Source organism: Crinia signifera, chromosome 12 (genome assembly GCF_055691185.1).
Source record: "Crinia signifera chromosome 12, ASM5569118v1, whole genome shotgun sequence".
NCBI lineage: Eukaryota > Metazoa > Chordata > Amphibia > Anura > Myobatrachidae > Crinia > Crinia signifera.
Window position 1 is genome coordinate 55,121,642 of NC_139228.1, and position 20,557 is coordinate 55,142,198.

Below are 20,557 nucleotides of genomic sequence, written 5' to 3' on the forward strand. Positions count from 1 at the left end.
ATATGTCCCCATTTATCTGTGTACTTCCAGAGCCTGTATATAAGTAGGTCACTGTGCACTATTCCTTCCTCTAGGCCCTTGTGTATTACACGTTTGGAGCTCTGGGAGGGAATCTGATCGCGCACATGGTTCTGGTAAGTTTTCCTCTACTGATTCTTCTCCTTTCAGCTTGTAGCACTACCAATTACGCTGTGCTGTACAGATATTAGCCCTTATTCTGGTTCACTCGCAAAGGCAAATTCCTTCTCAAATGGACAAAACCATGTGCACTGCAGGGGGGCAGATGTAACTTCTGCAGAGATTTACATTTGGGTGAGTTATTTTGTTTATGTGCAGGGAAAATACTGGCTGCTTTATTTTTACACTGAAATATAGATCTCTCTTTGAAGTAAAACCCCACCCAAATCGAATTCTCTCTGCACCAGTTACATCTGCCCCCCCCTTTGCGAGTGAACCAGTATAAGGGGCATTGTGTCCGCTCCATTGCTGCTTACAGCCTGGCGTCCATAAGGCGCACACTCACCCACGCTCTAGGATACATTTTATAGAGGTAAACCAGTCAAGCTGCCAGTGTGGGCGAAAGCCAGAGCACTTGAAGAACATAGAAACTCCACACAGTAACACCATGGCTGTCAGATTACACCTGTCAATGCTAACCACTGTGCTGTCTCGCACAATGTAGTCTGATTCTCCATCATAGATCATTTGTGTTATAACTTCATATTAGGGGTTACATAGGGGTCAATTTACTAAAGCTTGTGATATTGCTCGTGGTAACCAATCCAATTTGTTGTGTTTTTTTTTTTTTTTTTTTCTAGGATGCAATCGGGAAATGATAGCATCAGATTGCTACATCGCCCCTTTTCATTTTTAGAAGTGCAAATAAATTTACCTTTATAAGGAAGGGGGGATTCTCTAAACTAAAAATGCGGTAAAAACCCAGTTATCAGGTTTTTACCACATTTTGGGATGCTCTAAGCATCCCCCGCCAGGTTACCGTGACGGGGGGCATCACCAGAAAAATCTGGTGATGCCTCATAGAAGCCTATGGGCTTCTACCGTGACGCACCGACCCCCCCCCCCCTCACCTGTGTTCAGGCAGCACAGAGCTGTTCTGCCCGGACCTGTGACCTCCTCCTCCCTGCACTCTAATCCTCTTCCGGGTGCAGGGAGGAGGAGAGCCTGTCCTTTGCCATAATTATCGCAAATGTTAGAGCATATGCGATAATTATGTATGCGAAGGGGGGGGGAGCTGGGGTGCGGATGTTAGAACATCCCACCCAATGTCTCTCTCTGTACCATGTAGATTAATAAGTCCATGCGCATAGACTACTGCTTACAATACAGTCCTGGAAGTGTCTTCTTTCTGTTCTTACAGGGTTACCGCTACTGGGCTGGGATCGGAGTCCTGCAAAGCTGTGAATCTGCCCTCACGCATTACCGCTTGGTGGCAAATCATGGTACGGTTTCCCGTACATTATTTCTATGTGTGTGCTGCATTATACACTGGCCCATTGCCTTGTGTTTCTGTTCCATTTGCTGTCATTTGCTCAGTAACCCGGCTGTGGTCAGTTGTCTGTGTCACCTCTGGTTCCTGATATGTTCTTGGAAGCCTTTGTATTGTCTCTCCTTCTGTAATGTGTTTCCATGTCTCTCTCCCGACTGCCTGCAGTTGCCAGTGACATCTCGCTCACAGGAGGGACAGTGGTGCAGAGGATTCGGCTGCCGGATGAAGTGGAAAACCCCGGCATGGCTAGTGGAATGCTGGAGGAAGACTTGATCCAGTATTACCAGTTTCTGGCTGAGAAGGGAGATGTCCAGGCTCAGGTTGGGTTATATGGAGACTTTCTATGACCTGCCTTAAGCGTAATAGAGTAATAACCACATCTAGGGAGAGCGGCTGCCCAGTGTATCGGCAGGAAATGTTGTATGTCTGCAGGAGTGGTTCATCTAGTGCCATTATCCCTGCAGCTATATAAGTGCAGGAAACCAGCTGTGTGATCACATGTGTGATGGGAGCAGGAGAGATCCATGTAGCGCCATTATCCCTGCAGCTATATAAGTGCAGGAAACCAGCTGTGTGATCGCGTGTGTGATGGGAGCGGGAGAGATCCATGTAGCGCTATTACCCCTGCAGCTATATAAGCGCAGGAAACCAGCTGTGTGATGGGAGTGGGAAAGATCCATGTAGCGCCATTTTCCCTGCAGCTATATAAGTGCAGGAAACCAGCTGTGTGACCGCGTGTGTGATGGGAGCAGGAGAGATCCATGTAGCGCCATTATCCCTGCAGCTATATAAGTGCAGGAAACCAGCTGTGTGATCACGTGTGTGATGGGAGCGGGAGAGATCCATGTAGTGCTATTATCCCTGCAGCTATATAATCATAGGAAACCAGCTGTGTGACCACGTGTGTGATGGGAGCGGGAGAGATCCATGTAGTGCCATTATCCCTGCAGCTATATAAGTGCAGGAAACCAGCTGTGTGACCGCGTGTGTGATGGGAGCGGGAGAGATCCATGTAGTGCCATTATCCCTGCAGCTATATAATCATAGGAAACCAGCTGTGTGACCGCGTGTGTGATGGGAGCGGGAGAGATCCATGTAGCGCCATTACCCCTGCAGCTATATAAGTGCAGGAAACCAGCTGTGTGATCACATGTGTGATGGGAGCGGGACAGATCCATGTAGCGCCATTACCCCTGCAGCTATATAAGTGCAGGAAACCAGCTGTGTGATCACATGTGTGATGGGAGCGGGAGAGATCCATGTAGTGCCATTATCCCTGCAGCTATATAATCATAGGAAACCAGCTGTATGATCATGTGTGTGATGGGAGCAGGAGAGATCCATGTAGTGCCATTATCCCTGCAGCTATATAAGTGCAGGAAACCAGCTGTGTGATCATGTGTGTGATGGGAGCAGGAGAGATCCATGTAGTGCCATTATCCCTGCAGCTATATAAGTGCAGGAAACCAGCTGTGTGACCGCGTGTGTGATGGGAGCGGGAGAGATCCATGTAGCGCCATTATCCCAGCAGCTATATAAGTGCAGGAAACCAGCTGTGTGATCACGTGTGTGATGGGAGCGGGAGAGATCCATGTAGCGCTATTATCCCTGCAGCTATATAAGTGCAGGAAACCAGCTGTGTGATCACGTGTGTGATGGGAGTGGGAGAGATCCATGTAGCGCTATTATCCCTGCAGCTATATAAGTGCAGGAAACCAGCTGTGTGATCGCGTGTGTGATGGGAGCGGGAGAGATCCATGTAGCGCCATTATCCCTGCAGCTATATAAGTGCAGGAAACCAGCTGTGTGACCGCGTGTGTGATGGGAGCGGGAGAGATCCATGTAGCGCCATTATCCCTGCAGCTATATAAGTGCAGGAAACCAGCTGTGTGATCATGTGTGTGATGGGAGCGGGAGAGATCCATGTAGTGCCATTATCCCTGCAGCTATATAAGTGCAGGAAACCAGCTGTGTGACCGCGTGTGTGATGGGAGCGGGAGAGATCCATGTAGCGCCATTATCCCTGCAGCTATATAAGTGCAGGAAACCAGCTGTGTGATCATGTGTGTGATGGGAGCAGGAGAGATCCATGTAGTGCCATTATCCCTGCAGCTATATAAGTGCAGAAAACCAGCTGTGTGACCGCGTGTGTGATGGGAGCGGGAGAGATCCATGTAGCGCCATTATCCCTGCAGCTATATAAGTGCAGGAAACCAGCTGTGTGACCGCGTGTGTGATGGGAGCGGGAGAGATCCATGTAGCGCCATTATCCCTGCAGCTATATAAGTGCAGGAAACCAGCTGTGTGACTGCGTGTGTGATGGGAGCGGGAGAGATCCATGTAGCGCCATTATCCCTGCAGCTATATAAGTGCAGAAAACCAGCTGTGTGACCGCGTGTGTGATGGGAGCGGGAGAGATCCATGTAGCGCCATTATCCCTGCAGCTATATAAGTGCAGGAAACCAGCTGTGTGACCGCGTGTGTGATGGGAGCGGGAGAGATCCATGTAGCGCCATTATCCCTGCAGCTATATAAGTGCAGGAAACCAGCTGTGTGACTGCGTGTGTGATGGGAGCGGGAGAGATCCATGTAGCGCCATTATCCCTGCAGCTATATAAGTGCAGGAAACCAGCTGTGTGATGGGAGTGGGAAAGATCCATGTAGCGCCATTATCCCTGCAGCTATATAAGTACAGGTAACCAGCTGTGTGATCACGTGTGTGATGGGAGCAGGAGAGATCCATGTAGCGCCATTATCCCTGCAGCTATATAAGTACAGGTAACCAGCTGTGTGATCACGTGTGTGATGGGAGCAGGAGAGATCCATGTAGTGCCGTTATCCCTGCAGCTATATAATCATAGGAAACCAGCTGTGTGATCACATGTGTGATGGGAGCAGGAGAGATCCATGTAGCGCCATTATCCCAGCAGCTATATAATCATAGGAAACCAGCTGTGTGACCGCGTGTGTGATGGGAGCAGGAGAGATCCATGTAGTGCCATTATCCCTGCAGCTATATACAGTAAGTGCAGGAAACCAGCTGTGTGACCGCGTGTGTGATGGGAGCGGGAGAGATCCATGTAGTGCCATTATTCTTGCAGCTATATAATCGTAGGAAACCAGCTGTGTGATCACGTGTGTGATGGGAACGGGAGAGATCCATGTAGTGCCATTATCCCTGCAGCTATATAATCGTAGGAAACCAGCTGTGTGATCAGGTGTGTGATGGGAACGGGAGAGATCCATGTAGCGCCATTATCCCTGCAGCTATATAATCGTAGGAAACCAGCTGTGTGACCACATGTGTGATGGGAACGGGAGAGATCCATGTAGCGCCATTATCCCTGCAGCTATATAATCGTAGGAAACCAGCTGTGTGACCGCGTGTGTGAAGGGAGCAGGAGAGATTCATGTAGTGCCATTATCCCTGCAGCTATATAAGTGCAGGAAACCAGCTGTGTGACCACGTGTGTGATGGGAGCAGGAGAGATCCATGTAGCGCCATTATCCCTGCAGCTATATAAGTGCAGGAAACCAGCTGTGTGTTTACGTGTGTGATGGGAGCGGGAGAGATCCATGTAGTGCTATTATCCCTGCAGCTATATAATCATAGGAAACCAGCTGTGTGACCACGTGTGTGATGGGAGCGGGAGAGATCCATGTAGTGCCATTATCCCTGCAGCTATATAAGTGCAGGAAACCAGCTGTGTGACCGCGTGTGTGATGGGAGCGGGAGAGATCCATGTAGCGCCATTACCCCTGCAGCTATATAAGTGCAGGAAACCAGCTGTGTGATCACATGTGTGATGGGAGCGGGACAGATCCATGTAGCGCCATTACCCCTGCAGCTATATAAGTGCAGGAAACCAGCTGTGTGATCACATGTGTGATGGGAGCGGGAGAGATCCATGTAGTGCCATTATCCCTGCAGCTATATAATCATAGGAAACCAGCTGTATGATCATGTGTGTGATGGGAGCAGGAGAGATCCATGTAGTGCCATTATCCCTGCAGCTATATAAGTGCAGGAAACCAGCTGTGTGATCATGTGTGTGATGGGAGCAGGAGAGATCCATGTAGTGCCATTATCCCTGCAGGGAGCAGGAGAGATCCATGTAGTGCCATTATCCCTGCAGCTATATAAGTGCAGGAAACCAGCTGTGTGACCGCGTGTGTGATGGGAGCGGGAGAGATCCATGTAGTGCCATTATCCCTGCAGCTATATAATCATAGGAAACCAGCTGTGTGACCGCGTGTGTGATGGGAGCGGGAGAGATCCATGTAGCGCCATTACCCCTGCAGCTATATAAGTGCAGGAAACCAGCTGTGTGATCACATGTGTGATGGGAGCGGGACAGATCCATGTAGCGCCATTACCCCTGCAGCTATATAAGTGCAGGAAACCAGCTGTGTGATCACATGTGTGATGGGAGCGGGAGAGATCCATGTAGTGCCATTATCCCTGCAGCTATATAATCATAGGAAACCAGCTGTATGATCATGTGTGTGATGGGAGCAGGAGAGATCCATGTAGTGCCATTATCCCTGCAGCTATATAAGTGCAGGAAACCAGCTGTGTGATCATGTGTGTGATGGGAGCAGGAGAGATCCATGTAGTGCCATTATCCCTGCAGGGAGCAGGAGAGATCCATGTAGTGCCATTATCCCTGCAGCTATATAAGTGCAGGAAACCAGCTGTGTGACCGCGTGTGTGATGGGAGCGGTAGAGATCCATGTAGCGCCATTATCCCAGCAGCTATATAAGTGCAGGAAACCAGCTGTGTGATCACGTGTGTGATGGGAGTGGGAGAGATCCATGTAGCGCTATTATCCCTGCAGCTATATAAGTGCAGGAAACCAGCTGTGTGATCGCGTGTGTGATGGGAGCGGGAGAGATCCATGTAGCGCCATTATCCCTGCAGCTATATAAGTGCAGGAAACCAGCTGTGTGACCGCGTGTGTGATGGGAGCGGGAGAGATCCATGTAGCGCCATTATCCCTGCAGCTATATAAGTGCAGGAAACCAGCTGTGTGATCGCATGTGTGAGGGGAGCAGGAGAGATCCATGTAGCGCCATTATCCCAGCAGCTATATAAGTGCAGGAAACCAGCTGTGTGATCACGTGTGTGATGGGAGCGGGAGAGATCCATGTAGCGCCATTATCCCTGCAGCTATATAAGTGCAGGAAACCAGCTGTGTGACCGCGTGTGTGATGGGAGCGGGAGAGATCCAGGTAGCGCCATTATCCCTGCAGCTATATAAGTGCAGGAAACCAGCTGTGTGATCATGTGTGTGATGGGAGCGGGAGAGATCCATGTAGTGCCATTATCCCTGCAGCTATATAAGTGCAGGAAACCAGCTGTGTGACCGCGTGTGTGATGGGAGCGGGAGAGATCCATGTAGCGCCATTATCCCTGCAGCTATATAAGTGCAGGAAACCAGCTGTGTGATCATGTGTGTGATGGGAGCAGGAGAGATCCATGTAGTGCCATTATCCCTGCAGCTATATAAGTGCAGAAAACCAGCTGTGTGACCGCGTGTGTGATGGGAGCGGGAGAGATCCATGTAGCGCCATTATCCCTGCAGCTATATAAGTGCAGGAAACCAGCTGTGTGACCGCGTGTGTGATGGGAGCGGGAGAGATCCATGTAGCGCCATTATCCCTGCAGCTATATAAGTGCAGGAAACCAGCTGTGTGACTGCGTGTGTGATGGGAGCGGGAGAGATCCATGTAGCGCCATTATCCCTGCAGCTATATAAGTGCAGGAAACCAGCTGTGTGATCATGTGTGTGATGGGAGCAGGAGAGATCCATGTAGTGCCATTATCCCTGCAGGGAGCAGGAGAGATCCATGTAGTGCCATTATCCCTGCAGCTATATAAGTGCAGGAAACCAGCTGTGTGACCGCGTGTGTGATGGGAGCGGTAGAGATCCATGTAGCGCCATTATCCCAGCAGCTATATAAGTGCAGGAAACCAGCTGTGTGATCACGTGTGTGATGGGAGTGGGAGAGATCCATGTAGCGCTATTATCCCTGCAGCTATATAAGTGCAGGAAACCAGCTGTGTGATCGCGTGTGTGATGGGAGCGGGAGAGATCCATGTAGCGCCATTATCCCTGCAGCTATATAAGTGCAGGAAACCAGCTGTGTGACCGCGTGTGTGATGGGAGCGGGAGAGATCCATGTAGCGCCATTATCCCTGCAGCTATATAAGTGCAGGAAACCAGCTGTGTGATCGCATGTGTGAGGGGAGCAGGAGAGATCCATGTAGCGCCATTATCCCAGCAGCTATATAAGTGCAGGAAACCAGCTGTGTGATCACGTGTGTGATGGGAGCGGGAGAGATCCATGTAGCGCCATTATCCCTGCAGCTATATAAGTGCAGGAAACCAGCTGTGTGACCGCGTGTGTGATGGGAGCGGGAGAGATCCAGGTAGCGCCATTATCCCTGCAGCTATATAAGTGCAGGAAACCAGCTGTGTGATCATGTGTGTGATGGGAGCGGGAGAGATCCATGTAGTGCCATTATCCCTGCAGCTATATAAGTGCAGGAAACCAGCTGTGTGACCGCGTGTGTGATGGGAGCGGGAGAGATCCATGTAGCGCCATTATCCCTGCAGCTATATAAGTGCAGGAAACCAGCTGTGTGATCATGTGTGTGATGGGAGCAGGAGAGATCCATGTAGTGCCATTATCCCTGCAGCTATATAAGTGCAGAAAACCAGCTGTGTGACCGCGTGTGTGATGGGAGCGGGAGAGATCCATGTAGCGCCATTATCCCTGCAGCTATATAAGTGCAGGAAACCAGCTGTGTGACCGCGTGTGTGATGGGAGCGGGAGAGATCCATGTAGCGCCATTATCCCTGCAGCTATATAAGTGCAGGAAACCAGCTGTGTGACTGCGTGTGTGATGGGAGCGGGAGAGATCCATGTAGCGCCATTATCCCTGCAGCTATATAAGTGCAGGAAACCAGCTGTGTGATGGGAGTGGGAAAGATCCATGTAGCGCCATTATCCCTGCAGCTATATAAGTACAGGTAACCAGCTGTGTGATCACGTGTGTGATGGGAGCAGGAGAGATCCATGTAGCGCCATTATCCCTGCAGCTATATAAGTACAGGTAACCAGCTGTGTGATCACGTGTGTGATGGGAGCAGGAGAGATCCATGTAGTGCCGTTATCCCTGCAGCTATATAATCATAGGAAACCAGCTGTGTGATCACATGTGTGATGGGAGCAGGAGAGATCCATGTAGCGCCATTATCCCAGCAGCTATATAATCATAGGAAACCAGCTGTGTGACCGCGTGTGTGATGGGAGCGGGAGAGATCCATGTAGTGCCATTATCCCTGCAGCTATATACAGTAAGTGCAGGAAACCAGCTGTGTGACCGCGTGTGTGATGGGAGCGGGAGAGATCCATGTAGTGCCATTATTCTTGCAGCTATATAATCGTAGGAAACCAGCTGTGTGATCACGTGTGTGATGGGAACGGGAGAGATCCATGTAGTGCCATTATCCCTGCAGCTATATAATCGTAGGAAACCAGCTGTGTGATCAGGTGTGTGATGGGAACGGGAGAGATCCATGTAGCGCCATTATCCCTGCAGCTATATAATCGTAGGAAACCAGCTGTGTGACCACATGTGTGATGGGAACGGGAGAGATCCATGTAGCGCCATTATCCCTGCAGCTATATAATCGTAGGAAACCAGCTGTGTGACCGCGTGTGTGATGGGAGCAGGAGAGATCCATGTAGTGCCATTATCCCTGCAGCTATATAAGTGCAGGAAACCAGCTGTGTGACCACATGTGTGATGGGAGCAGGAGAGATCCATGTAGTGCTATTATCCCTGCAGCTATATAAGTGCAGGAAACCAGCTGTGTGACCACATGTGTGATGGGAGCAGGAGAGATTCATGGAGCGCCATTATCCCTGCAGCTATATAAGTGCAGGAAACCAGCTGTGTGACCACATGTGTGATGGGAGCAGGAGAGATTCATGGAGCGCCATTATCCCTGCAGCTATATAAGTGCAGGAAACCATTGCAGACAAAATCCATACCGCGTATTGAACCCCAGTCATTCCCACTAAAAGCGCCAGCTCCCCCAAGTGCTGAAAACCAACAACACATGGCCCGTTATTAATGCAATGTTCTCCTCACAGGTAGGACTGGGACAGCTGCACCTACACGGGGGACGTGGAGTGGAGCAAAACCACCAGGTAGAGCAAGAGGCAAACTTTATTGCACTTTGTGGTGCTGACAGCAGTGTTCTTATCCGTGTTTGTTGTATAGTAATGGAAGTTTGTTGGAAATCAGCTGATGATGAAATTGTTCTACAACCCAGGATGTGGTTTCATTTCATTCTGTATTCTGCCTGGTACATTGATGGGTTATTATGATTGGCTGCACTCCTTGTCCTGTGTTTTAGAAATGATTTTTATTTGTGTAATGTGCATCTGTCTTTTCCCAACAGAGAGCTTTCGAGTACTTCAATCAAGCGGCCAACGCTGGGAACTCACACGCAATGGCGTTCCTGGGAAAGGTACGGTTATTTTCCAAGTGTCTGACCTGGCCATTCCCAGTGATGGGAGTATGTAAGGGTAACTGAGAAGTGCGCTAAATCTGTGTTCCAAGCAGCATGTATGATGGTCTTGCACTGTCCCCCTGTATATACATAACACAGACGTGAGGCTTTTAGGTGGCAGTACCTGTGTATAAGGGTCTCGCATTGTCCCCCTGTATATACATAACACAGACGTGAGGCTATTAGGCAGCAGTACCTGTGTATAAGGGTCTTGTGTTGTACCCCCTGTATATATATAACACAGACGTGAGGATGTTAGGCGGCAGTACCTGTGTATAAGGGTCTCGCATTGACCCCTGTATATACATAACACAGACATGAGGATGTTAGGTGGCAGTATAAGGGTCTCGCATTGTCCCCCCTGTATATACATAACACAGACGTGAGGATGTTAGGCGGCAGTACCTGTGTATAAGGGTCTTGTGTTGTCCCCCTGTATATACATAACACAGACGTGAGGCTTTTAGGTGGCAGTACCTGTGTATAAGGGTCTCGCATTGTCCCCCCTGTATATACATAACACAGACGTGAGGATGTTAGGCGGCAGTACCTGTGTATAAGGGTCTTGTGTTGTCCCCCTGTATATACATAACACAGACGTGAGGCTTTTAGGTGGCAGTACCTGTGTATAAGGGTCTCGCATTGTCCCCCCTGTATATACATAACACAGACGTGAGGATGTTAGGCGGCAGTACCTGTGTATAAGGGTCTTGTGTTGTCCCCCTGTATATACATAACACAGACGTGAGGCTTTTAGGTGGCAGTACCTGTGTATAAGGGTCTCGCATTGTCCCCCTGTATATACATAACACAGACGTGAGGCTATTAGGCGGCAGTACCTGTGTATAAGGGTCTTGTGTTGTACCCCCTGTATATACATAACACAGACGTGAGGCTATTAGGCGGCAGTACCTGTGTATAAGGGTCTTCTGTTGTCCCCCTGTATATACATAACACAGACGTGAGGCTTTTAGGTGGCAGTACCTGTGTATAAGGGTCTCGCATTGTCCCCCTGTATATACATAACACAGACGTGAGGCTATTAGGCGGCAGTACCTGTGTATAAGGGTCTTGTGTTGTACCCCCTGTATATACATAACACAGACGTGAGGCTTTTAGGTGGCAGTACCTGTGTATAAGGGTCTCGCATTGTCCTCCTGTATATAAATAACAATGACGTGAGGCTATTAGGTGGCAGTACCTGTGTATAAGGGTCTCGCATTGTCCCCCTGTATATATATAACACTGACGTGAGGCTATTAGGTGGCAGTACCTGTGTATAAGGGTCTCGCATTATATATTTCTTGTTTGTTAGATGTATTCCGAGGGCAGTGACACCGTGATGCAGAGCAATGAAACCGCTCTTCAGTATTTTAAGAAAGCAGCAGATATGGTAAGTGTGTGTGTGTGTGTGTGTGTGTGTGTGTGTGTGTGTGTGTGTGATCATATTAATATTCTAGTGGGGGGTAGGGATTTTGCATAATACGGGATGTTGGCAGGAGTCTGGGATTGATTACCTCTGGCTGGATACATTGCACAGTTGGATGGGTGTGGTATAATTACCAGACAGTCGGGATTCCGACAGTCATTTCTCCGTCGTCGGAATCCCGACTTCACAGCGTGGGGAGCACAATGAAGCCCCTTGCGGGCTCGCTGCGGGCGCCACGCTGCATTTTATTCTCCCTCTATGGGGGTCGTGGACCCCCACGAGGGAACAGTCGGGATTCCGACGTTGGAGTAATAACTGTCGGAATCCCGACTGTCAGGGAGCCGTCCGGCACCCGGTTGGATACCACATCACTGCACAGAGTAGTCAAAAGGAGCTTACACAGGTTATCAGAACCACTTGGCTGCATTTTATTCTCAGTTGACAGGATGACGACATCAGCAGCAAATTCATATATACAGCAGTTAGTGGAAAGGGTAGCACAGGGCAGATACACACAGGTGGGGGCATGGGGTAACCGGTACAGGCTGTCATGGAGGCTTTGGGCACATGTCGGAAACACTCAGTCTTATTGTTCTATATAACAATAGGACTGAGATTTTCCAGTTTATATATTCAGCAGAGTCTGTATATGAGCTGGTGTGGGGAGATGGAGAGATCTTATTGAAGCAGCTGCATATGAGGCACCCAACACTAGGTGGCAGTGTCTGACCATAACCTCTTCTTCAACTGCATTCATTGTGCTTCCTCACCGACAGGGAAACCCGGTTGGACAGAGTGGTCTGGGAATGGCATACCTGTATGGCAGAGGAGTCCCTGTGGTGAGTATTCCTCAATCATTACATGAAATGCTGCTTATTCATTATATAGATCTTAAAACAGTTATAATGCTGAGTGATAGATGTGATTCACCAGCATCCTGGACGTGAAGCAGTAACTGATGTCCTGATTCCACAAGCATCCAGCTATACATGAGAACCATTCCTTATCCTGTCTGCTTTTCTCCTCTGCAGAACTATGACCTGGCGCTGAAGTTTTTCCAGAAAGCAGCTGAGCAGGGCTGGGTGGACGGGCAGCTTCAGCTGGGCTCCATGTATTACAGTGAGTGCCGCTGGGAAGGATATACGTGGCCTCCTGGGCTTGTATTCCAGTTCGGGCTAGAGGTGGACATGGGGTCATTGGGTGATGAGATTGTTTTCAAGACATCATTGGTTGGTGGCAGAAATGCGGAAGTGATGCTGGTATATGGTGGATGGGAGAGGGTGTTGGTAATGGGTAACAGTTGGTGTTTAAGAGACTGATGTTATTGGTAGGGTTTGGGGAAGAAGGGTTATTCCTGGCTGGGTGGTGGGGTATGGTGAGGAAGGGTTATTTGGTGGGGTGAGGGGAGGAAGGGTTATTGGTGCGTTGTGGGGAGAAAGGGTTTATGGTGGGGTGTGGGGAGGAAGGGTTATTCCTGGCTGGGTGGTGGGGTGTGGGGAAGAAGGGTTATTGGTGGGGTGTGGGGAAGGTTTATTCCTGGCTGGGTGGTGGGGTATGGGGAGGAAGTGTTATTGGTGGGGTATGGGGAGGAAGGGTTATTGGTGGGGTGTGGGGAAGAAGGGTTATTCCTGGCTGGGTGTGGGGTATGGTGAGGAAGGGTTATTTGGTGAGGTGAGGGGAGGAAGGGTTATTGGTGGGGTATGGGGAGGAAGGGTTATTGGTGGGGTATGGGGAGGAAGGGTTATTGGTGGGATGTGAGGAAGAAGGGTTATTGGTGGGGTGTGGGGAAGAAGGGTTATTCCTGGCTGGGTGTGGGGTATGGTGAGGAAGGGTTATTTGGTGAGGTGAGGGGAGGAAGGGTTATTGGTGGGGTGTGGGGAGGAAGGGTTATTCCTGGCTGGGTAGTGGGGTATGGGGAGGAAGTGTTATTGGTGGGGTGTGGGGAAGAAGGGTTATTGGTGGGGTGTGGGGAAGAAGGGTTATTCCTGGCTGGGTGGTGGGGTATGGGGAGGAAGTGTTATTGGTGGGGTATGGGGAGGAAGGGTTATTGGTGGGGTGTGGGGAAGAAGGGTTATTGGTGGGGTGTGGGGAAGAAGGGTTATTCCTGGCTGGGTGTGGGGTATGGTGAGGAAGGGTTATTTGGTGAGGTGAGGGGAGGAAGGATTATTGGTGGGGTGTGGGGAGGAAGGGTTATTCCTGGCTGGGTGTGGGGTATGGTGAGGAAGGGTTATTTGGTGAGGTGAGGGGAGGAAGGGTTATTGGTGGGCTGTGGGGAGGAAGGGTTATTGGTGGGGTGTGGGGAGGAAGGGTTATTCCTGGCTGGGTGGTGGGGTATGGGGAGGAAGTGTTATTGTTGGGGTGTGGGGAAGAAGGGTTATTGGTGGGGTGTGGGGAAGAAGGGTTATTCCTGGCTGGGTGGTGGGGTATGGGGAGGAAGTGTTATTGGTGGGGTATGGGGAGGAAGGGTTATTGGTGGGGTGTGGGGAAGAAGGGTTATTGGTGGGGTGTGGGGAAGAAGGGTTATTCCTGGCTGGGTGTGGGGTATGGTCATATGGTCTACAGTCATTAGGTCGACCCCACTAGGTCGACTGGCAGGAAGGTCGACCTGACTTAAGGTCGACATGGGCCAAGGTCGACATGACTTAAGGTCGAATTTGCATAAAGGTCGACATGAGGAAGGTCGACTGGTCATAAGGTCGACATGGGTTTTTCACTGTTTTTTGAGCCGACATGTGCCGACAGGCGGTATTTCATGCCCTACCATCCACTAGGGCGTGGTGGGAGAATAAAATAGTGTGCCGAGCGCAGCGAGGCACCGTGCCCGAAGCATAGCGAGCGAAGCGAGCGATGCGAGGGTCCGATTCTCATTGCCAACTGTGTCCATGTCGACTGTGTCGACATTCGGATCAAAAAACAGTGAAAAACCCATGTCGACCTTATGACCAGTCTACCTTCCTCATGTCGACCTTTATGCAAATTCGACCTTAAGTCATGTCGACCTTGGCCCATGTCGACCTTAAGTCAGGTCGACCTTCCTGCCAGTCGACCTAATGACTGTAGACCTAGAATCATTCTGACGAATGATCCCAACCCGTTAATGGGTAGGGGATGTTAGTTGATTGTCGATGGGAATCGCTAGGGTTAATGGAAAACAGTTGGTTGCAGGGGTAATGTGAAATAGATGCCAGTTAGTGATGTGGTAGGGACAGGGTTGAGATGGTCTGGGAAATGGTTGTAGGCATGGGTATAATAGGGAGAGGGTGCTGGTTTGTAATGGGGCTGATTAAGAATGGGGTGGGGACCTTGGATGCAGGGGCTCCGGGAAATGGTTGTAGGCATGTGTAATTAAGGGCCTTATTCTGGTTTACTCTCAGAGGCAAATTCCTTCTCAAATGGACAAAACCATGTGCACTGCAGGTGGGGCAGATGTCATTTGTGCAGAGAGAGTTAGATTTGGGTGGGGTTTTACTTCAAAGTGAGATCTATATTGCAGTGTAAGAATAAAGCAGTCAGTATTTTCCCTGCACAGAAACAAAATAACTCACCCAAATCTAATTCTCTCTGCACATGTTACATGTTACAGAATTTGCCTCTGAGAGTGAACCAAAATAAAGGCCCTAAGAGAGGGGTGCTGGTTTGTGGGGCTGTTTGGGACTGGGAGGGGGATATCATTTGTAGGGGATCAGGGAAACTAATGGGTAATAGATGCTGGTTTGTGGTTGGGGTGATGGGGAATGGGGATGCTAGTTACAGGGGTAATGGGAAAGGGAAGCCAGTTAGCAAGGAGAGTGGGGGCGCTGGCTGGGTGGGGGTAAGCAAAACTGTTTGAGGCAGGAGTTATGTGAAGGTGATGTTCATTGATGGCGGGGATGATAGGAAATGTGGAGGGCTTGGTGGGGTGGTTGGGGCAGGGTAATGGTGAAATTAAGGTTGTGGAATGGGTGGGGTGGATGGAAAACTGAGGCAGGAGTAATGCAGAATTGATGCTTGTTGGTGGTGGGGCTGGTTGGGAATAGGGCGGGGTTATCGGTTGGTGGGGTTATCGGTTGGTGGTGGAAAATAGGGTGGGGTTATCTGTTGGTGGGGTGGATGGGAAAAGGTGGATATGTCTTCTATTATGTTTCTATTATGCTTCTATTATGTTTACTTTGTAGATGGTGTCGGAGTAAAGAGAGATTATAAACAAGCCCTGAAGTATTTTAACCTGGCGTCCCAAGGGGGTCACATCTTGGCATTCTACAATCTGGCGCAGATGCACGCCACTGGCACCGGAGTCCTGCGATCCTGCCAGACTGCAGTAGAAGTATGTGTATGTGTGTGTAATGTGTATATAGCAGACACTAGGATACTGTGATACATTTCATTATGTTCCCATACCTGGTATTGGCAGAAGCCTGTCACTCGGGCAGTGTAAGGGGAGCTGCCTCTGTCACAATATATACAGTTTTGGGTCCTTAGCAGAATTTAGCAGAAAATGTCCTGTACAGGCCCCTATGATATAGGTTTGGGGTCTGTCCTGTCACTTCTCAGAAATGGAACCAACAACCCAGTGTTGTTCCTGAGCCGTAAGTTACCTCTTAGGGAGCGGATGTATTCTATGGGAGATACAGATATTTATATGTTGTGTAGGGAGTTACACATAGTGAGTTATGTAGTGTGTTCTCGGGTAGGTAACATGTGGCACTCTAACTGCTGTGGAACCACATATCCCAGTATGCCCTGCCGCAGTTTTAGTATGCCCTAACAGAAGAACTGTGTCATGGTATGCTGGGATGTGTAGTGCTACCCCTGTAGTAGGTGACGTAGGAGCTGTAGTCCTCATAGTCTGAAGACAGTAGTTTTGTGTTGTGACCAAGTGGCTACATTCTCCTAACCAAGATGGCCGCCTTTTACATATGTGCATTGTCCATTACAGAATGTATAGACAGCTCTTCAGTTCTGTACCTCCTTGTGTCTAAAGTCACCTTATATTCTTATTGTCCTTGGGAAATCTAAGATCCAGATTTGTTCTGGAGCACCGTAGTATTGCACATAGCATAGCTGGGGGCTGTCCACTATATCAGAGGTTACACTGTCTCAAATGGCCAATGACACCTTGTTATCATGATCCCCAGGTTAATGGTAGAAATAACCACGTTGCAATTTAATAATACTCAGTAGGGAAACCTTTTTATAATATGTTTTTTCTTTTACACGACAAGTTGTTTAAGAACGTCTGTGAGCGGGGCCGCTGGTCCGAGAGGCTGATGTCCGCATATAACAGCTACAAGAACGGAAACGCTAACACCGCCGTCGTGCAGTACCTGTTACTGGCCGAACAGGGGTATGAGGTGGCGCAGAGCAACGCAGCCTTCATCCTTGACCAGAGTAAGAAACTGTCCAACAATAGCGGAAGAGACCTGCTCGTAACAAGGATTAACTAGCGCAGCTGACCTTATCGCATAGGAAACATACAAAATTACACAACCATAGGCCCTTATTCTGGTTCACTCGCAAAGGCAAATTCCTTCTCAAATGGACAAAACCATGTGCACTGCAGGTGGGGCAGAAGTAACATGTACAGAGAGAGTTAGATTTGGGTGTGTTAATTGTGCAGGGTAAATACTGATTGCTTTGTTTTTACACTGCAATATATATCTCACTTTGAAGTAAAACCCCTCCCAAATCTAATTCTCTTTGCACGTGTTACATCTGCCCCACCTGCAGTGCACATGGTTTTTTTTTCCATTTGAGAAGGAATTTGCTTTTGCGAGTGAACCAGAATAAGGGCCATAGGAACATTACTGCACTTTTTAAGCTCAGATTATCCCTCCTCATGGTAAGGCTCCTGTCTCTTATGTCTGGTAGCTGCTCTCTGGCCCAGTGCATTGATTGAGGACTCGGATTTGCACACACAGCAAACTTGGTAGAAGAAGCTGCTACCACTAAGCATGTGCAGTAGTTCTGCTCTGTCCCTTATACGGCATGATGTGGCTATTGTCCTAATTCAAGACACTTACCAAGAGGAGGGGTTATATCCTTTGCTGCACATCTAGAGGCCTCTACACGTGGGGTTTGGTTCCTTCCTACCTGTGTGTTCCTTATTCTCTATTTCTCCACAGAAGAAGCCAGTCTGTTTGGCGAGAACGAGACTTTCCCAAGAGCTCTCCTGCACTGGAACCGGGCAGCATCACAAGGTTGGTTACGGGGTGTCTTCTGTTGTCCACCTTCCTGCAGTGACTGCTTGTTATGTTGTAGGGTACATGCTGTCTTCTGCTGTCCGCCTTCCTGCAGTGACTGCTTGTTATGTTGTAGGGTACACGCTGTCTTCTGCTGTCCACCTTCCTGCAGTGACTGCTTGTTATGTTGTAGGGTACACGGGTGTCTTCTGCCGTCCACCTTCCTGTAGTGACTGCTTGTTATGTTGTAGGGTACAGGCTGTCTTCTGCTGTCCACCTTCCTGCAGTGACTGCTTGTTATGTTGTAGGGTCCATGCTGTCTTCTGCTGTCCACCTTCCTGCAGTGACTGCTTGTTATGTTGTAGGGTCCATGCTGTCTTCTGTCATCCACCTTCCTGTAGTGACTGCTTGTTATGTTGTAGGGTACAGGCTGTCTTCTGCTGTCCGCCTTCCTGTAGTGACTGCTTGTTATGTTGTAGGGTACATGCTGTCTTCTGCTATCCGCCTTCCTGCAGTGACTGCTTGTTATGTTGTAGGGTACAAGCTGTCTTCTGCTGTCTGCCTCCCTGTAGTGACTGCTTGTTATGTTGTAGGGTACATGCTGTCTTCTGCTGTCCACCTTCCTGTAGTGACTGCTTGTTATGTTGTAGGGTACATGCTGTCTTCTGCCGTCCACCTTCCTGTAGTGACTGCTTGTTATGTTGTAGGGTACACGAGGTGTCTTCTGCTGTCCGCCTTCCTGTAGTGACTGCTTGTTATGTTGTAGGGTACAGGCTGTCTTCTGCTGTCCACCTTCCTACAGTGACTGCTTGTTATGTTGTAGGATACATGCTGTCTTCTGCTGTCCACCTTCCTGTAGTGACTGCTTGTTATGTTGTAGGGTACAAGCTGTCTTCTGCTGTCCACCTTCCTGCAGTGACTGCTTGTTATGTTGTAGGGTACACGGGTGTCTTCTGCTGTCCACCTTCCTACAGTGACTGCTTGTTATGTTGTAGGATACATGCTGTCTTCTGCTGTCCACCTTCCTGTAGTGACTGCTTGTTATGTTGTAGGGTACATGCTGTCTTCTGCTGTCCACCTTCCTGCAGTGACTGCTTGTTATGCTGTAGGATACATGCTGTCTTCTGCTGTCCACCTTCCTGTAGTGACTGCTTGTTATGTTGTAGGGTACATGCTGTCTTCTGCTGTCCACCTTCCTGTAGTGACTGCTTGTTATGTTGTAGGGTACATGCTGTCTTCTGCTGTCCACCTTCCTGTAGTGACTGCTTGTTATGTTGTAGGGTACATGCTGTCTTCTGCTGTCCACCTTCCTGTAGTGACTGCTTGTTATGTTGTAGGGTACACGGGGTGTCTTCTGTCATCCACCTTACTGTAGTGACTGCTTGTTATGTTGTAGGGTACATGCTGTCTTCTGCTGTCCACCTTCCTGCAGTGACTGCTTGTTATGCTGTAGGGTACAGGCTGTCTTCTGCTGTCCACCTTCCTGCAGTGACTGCTTGTTATGCTGTAGGGTACAGGCTGTCTTCTGCTGTCCACCTTCCTATAGTGACTGCTTGTTATGCTGTAGGGTACAGGCTGTCTTCTGCTGTCCACCTTCCTGCAGTGACTGCTTGTTATGCTGTAGGATACATGCTGTCTTCTGCTGTCCACCTTCCTGCAGTGACTGCTTGTTATGTTGTAGGGTACACGGGGTGTCTTCTGCTGTCCACCTTCCTGTAGTGACTGCTTGTTATGTTGTAGGATACATGCTGTCTTCTGCTGTCCACCTTCCTACAGTGACTGCTTGTTATGTTGTAGGGTACACGGGGTGTCTTCTGATGTCCGCCTTCCTGCAGTGACTGCTTGTTATGTTGTAGGATACACAGGGTGTCTTCTGTTGTCCACCTTCCTGTGGTGACTGCTTGTTATGTTGTAGGGTACATGCTGTCTTCTGTTGTCCACCTTCCTACAGTGACTGCTTGTTATGCTGTAGGATACATGCTGTCTTCTGCTGTCCACCTTCCTGCAGTGACTGCTTGTTATGTTGTAGGGTACAGGCTGTCTTCTGCTGTCCACCTTCCTGCAGTGACAGCTTGTTATGCTGTAGGGTACAGGCTGTCTTCTGCTGTCCACCTTCCTGCAGTGACTGCTTGTTATGGTGTAGGGTACATGCTGTCTTCTGCTGTCCACCTTCCTGCAGTGACTGCTTGTTATGGTGTAGGGTACATGCTGTCCTCCACCCTGTAGTGACTGCTTGTTCTGTTGTAGGGTACACGGGGTGTCTTCTGTCATCCACCTTCCTGTAGTGACTGCTTGTTATGTTGTAGGGTACAGTGTGTCTCCTGCTGTCCGCCACCCTGTAGTGACTGCTTGTTATGTTGTAGGGTACACAGTGGCCCGGCTGAAGTTGGGGGATTATCATTTCTATGGCTACGGAACGGACATAGATTACGAGACGGCATTTATCCACTACCGCCTGGCATCTGAGCAGCAGCACAGCGCCCAGGCCATGTTTAACCTCGCATACATGCACGAAAAGGGCCTGGGCATCAAACAGGTGAGTTCTGGCCCCCTGGTGGCCAGTGTGATTATTACCTAGCTGTCAGACTGCCACGGGGCTCTGCATACAAGGAAACTATATTCTGGGCAGCAGGCCAGTATTTCCACCATATATGGCTTACGTGATCCTGTACTGGGACTGATTCATAGGTCAGTGCTGATGTTTGCAACTGGCCATGTGCTGTTCCAAACACAGTAGCTCCCACCTCTGAATCAGGCCCACAATGCAGTGTGCTTGATACCACTATGACGGAAGCGTGGGGTCATTACTTTATTGGTACCGGTTTCATGAGGCAGAAATTGTGTCCGACTTTGTACATTTTGCACATAAGACAT

The 20,557-nt window shown here is 49.3% G+C and overlaps 1 protein-coding gene across 2 annotated transcripts in view; it reads left to right on the plus strand.

Annotated features, from left to right (window-relative positions):
• Positions 1-20,557, plus strand: part of SEL1L (SEL1L adaptor subunit of SYVN1 ubiquitin ligase) — a 35,122-nt gene that overhangs the window by 8,553 nt on the left and 6,012 nt on the right. Inside the window, exons 8-19 of one of the 2 annotated variants that reach the window (XM_083167318.1) lie at positions 75-134; positions 1,379-1,460; positions 1,673-1,827; positions 9,675-9,731; positions 9,986-10,054; positions 11,412-11,489; positions 12,302-12,364; positions 12,557-12,644; positions 15,680-15,828; positions 16,727-16,892; positions 17,630-17,701; positions 20,047-20,219. In XM_083167318.1, coding sequence (XP_083023444.1) covers positions 75-134; positions 1,379-1,460; positions 1,673-1,827; positions 9,675-9,731; positions 9,986-10,054; positions 11,412-11,489; positions 12,302-12,364; positions 12,557-12,644; positions 15,680-15,828; positions 16,727-16,892; positions 17,630-17,701; positions 20,047-20,219 — 1,212 coding nt within the window. Of the gene's footprint in view, positions 1-74; positions 135-1,378; positions 1,461-1,672; positions 1,828-9,674; positions 9,732-9,985; positions 10,055-11,411; positions 11,490-12,301; positions 12,365-12,556; positions 12,645-15,679; positions 15,829-16,726; positions 16,893-17,626; positions 17,702-20,046; positions 20,220-20,557 lie in introns of both variants that reach the window. The other variant, XM_083167317.1, reaches the window with a different exon arrangement.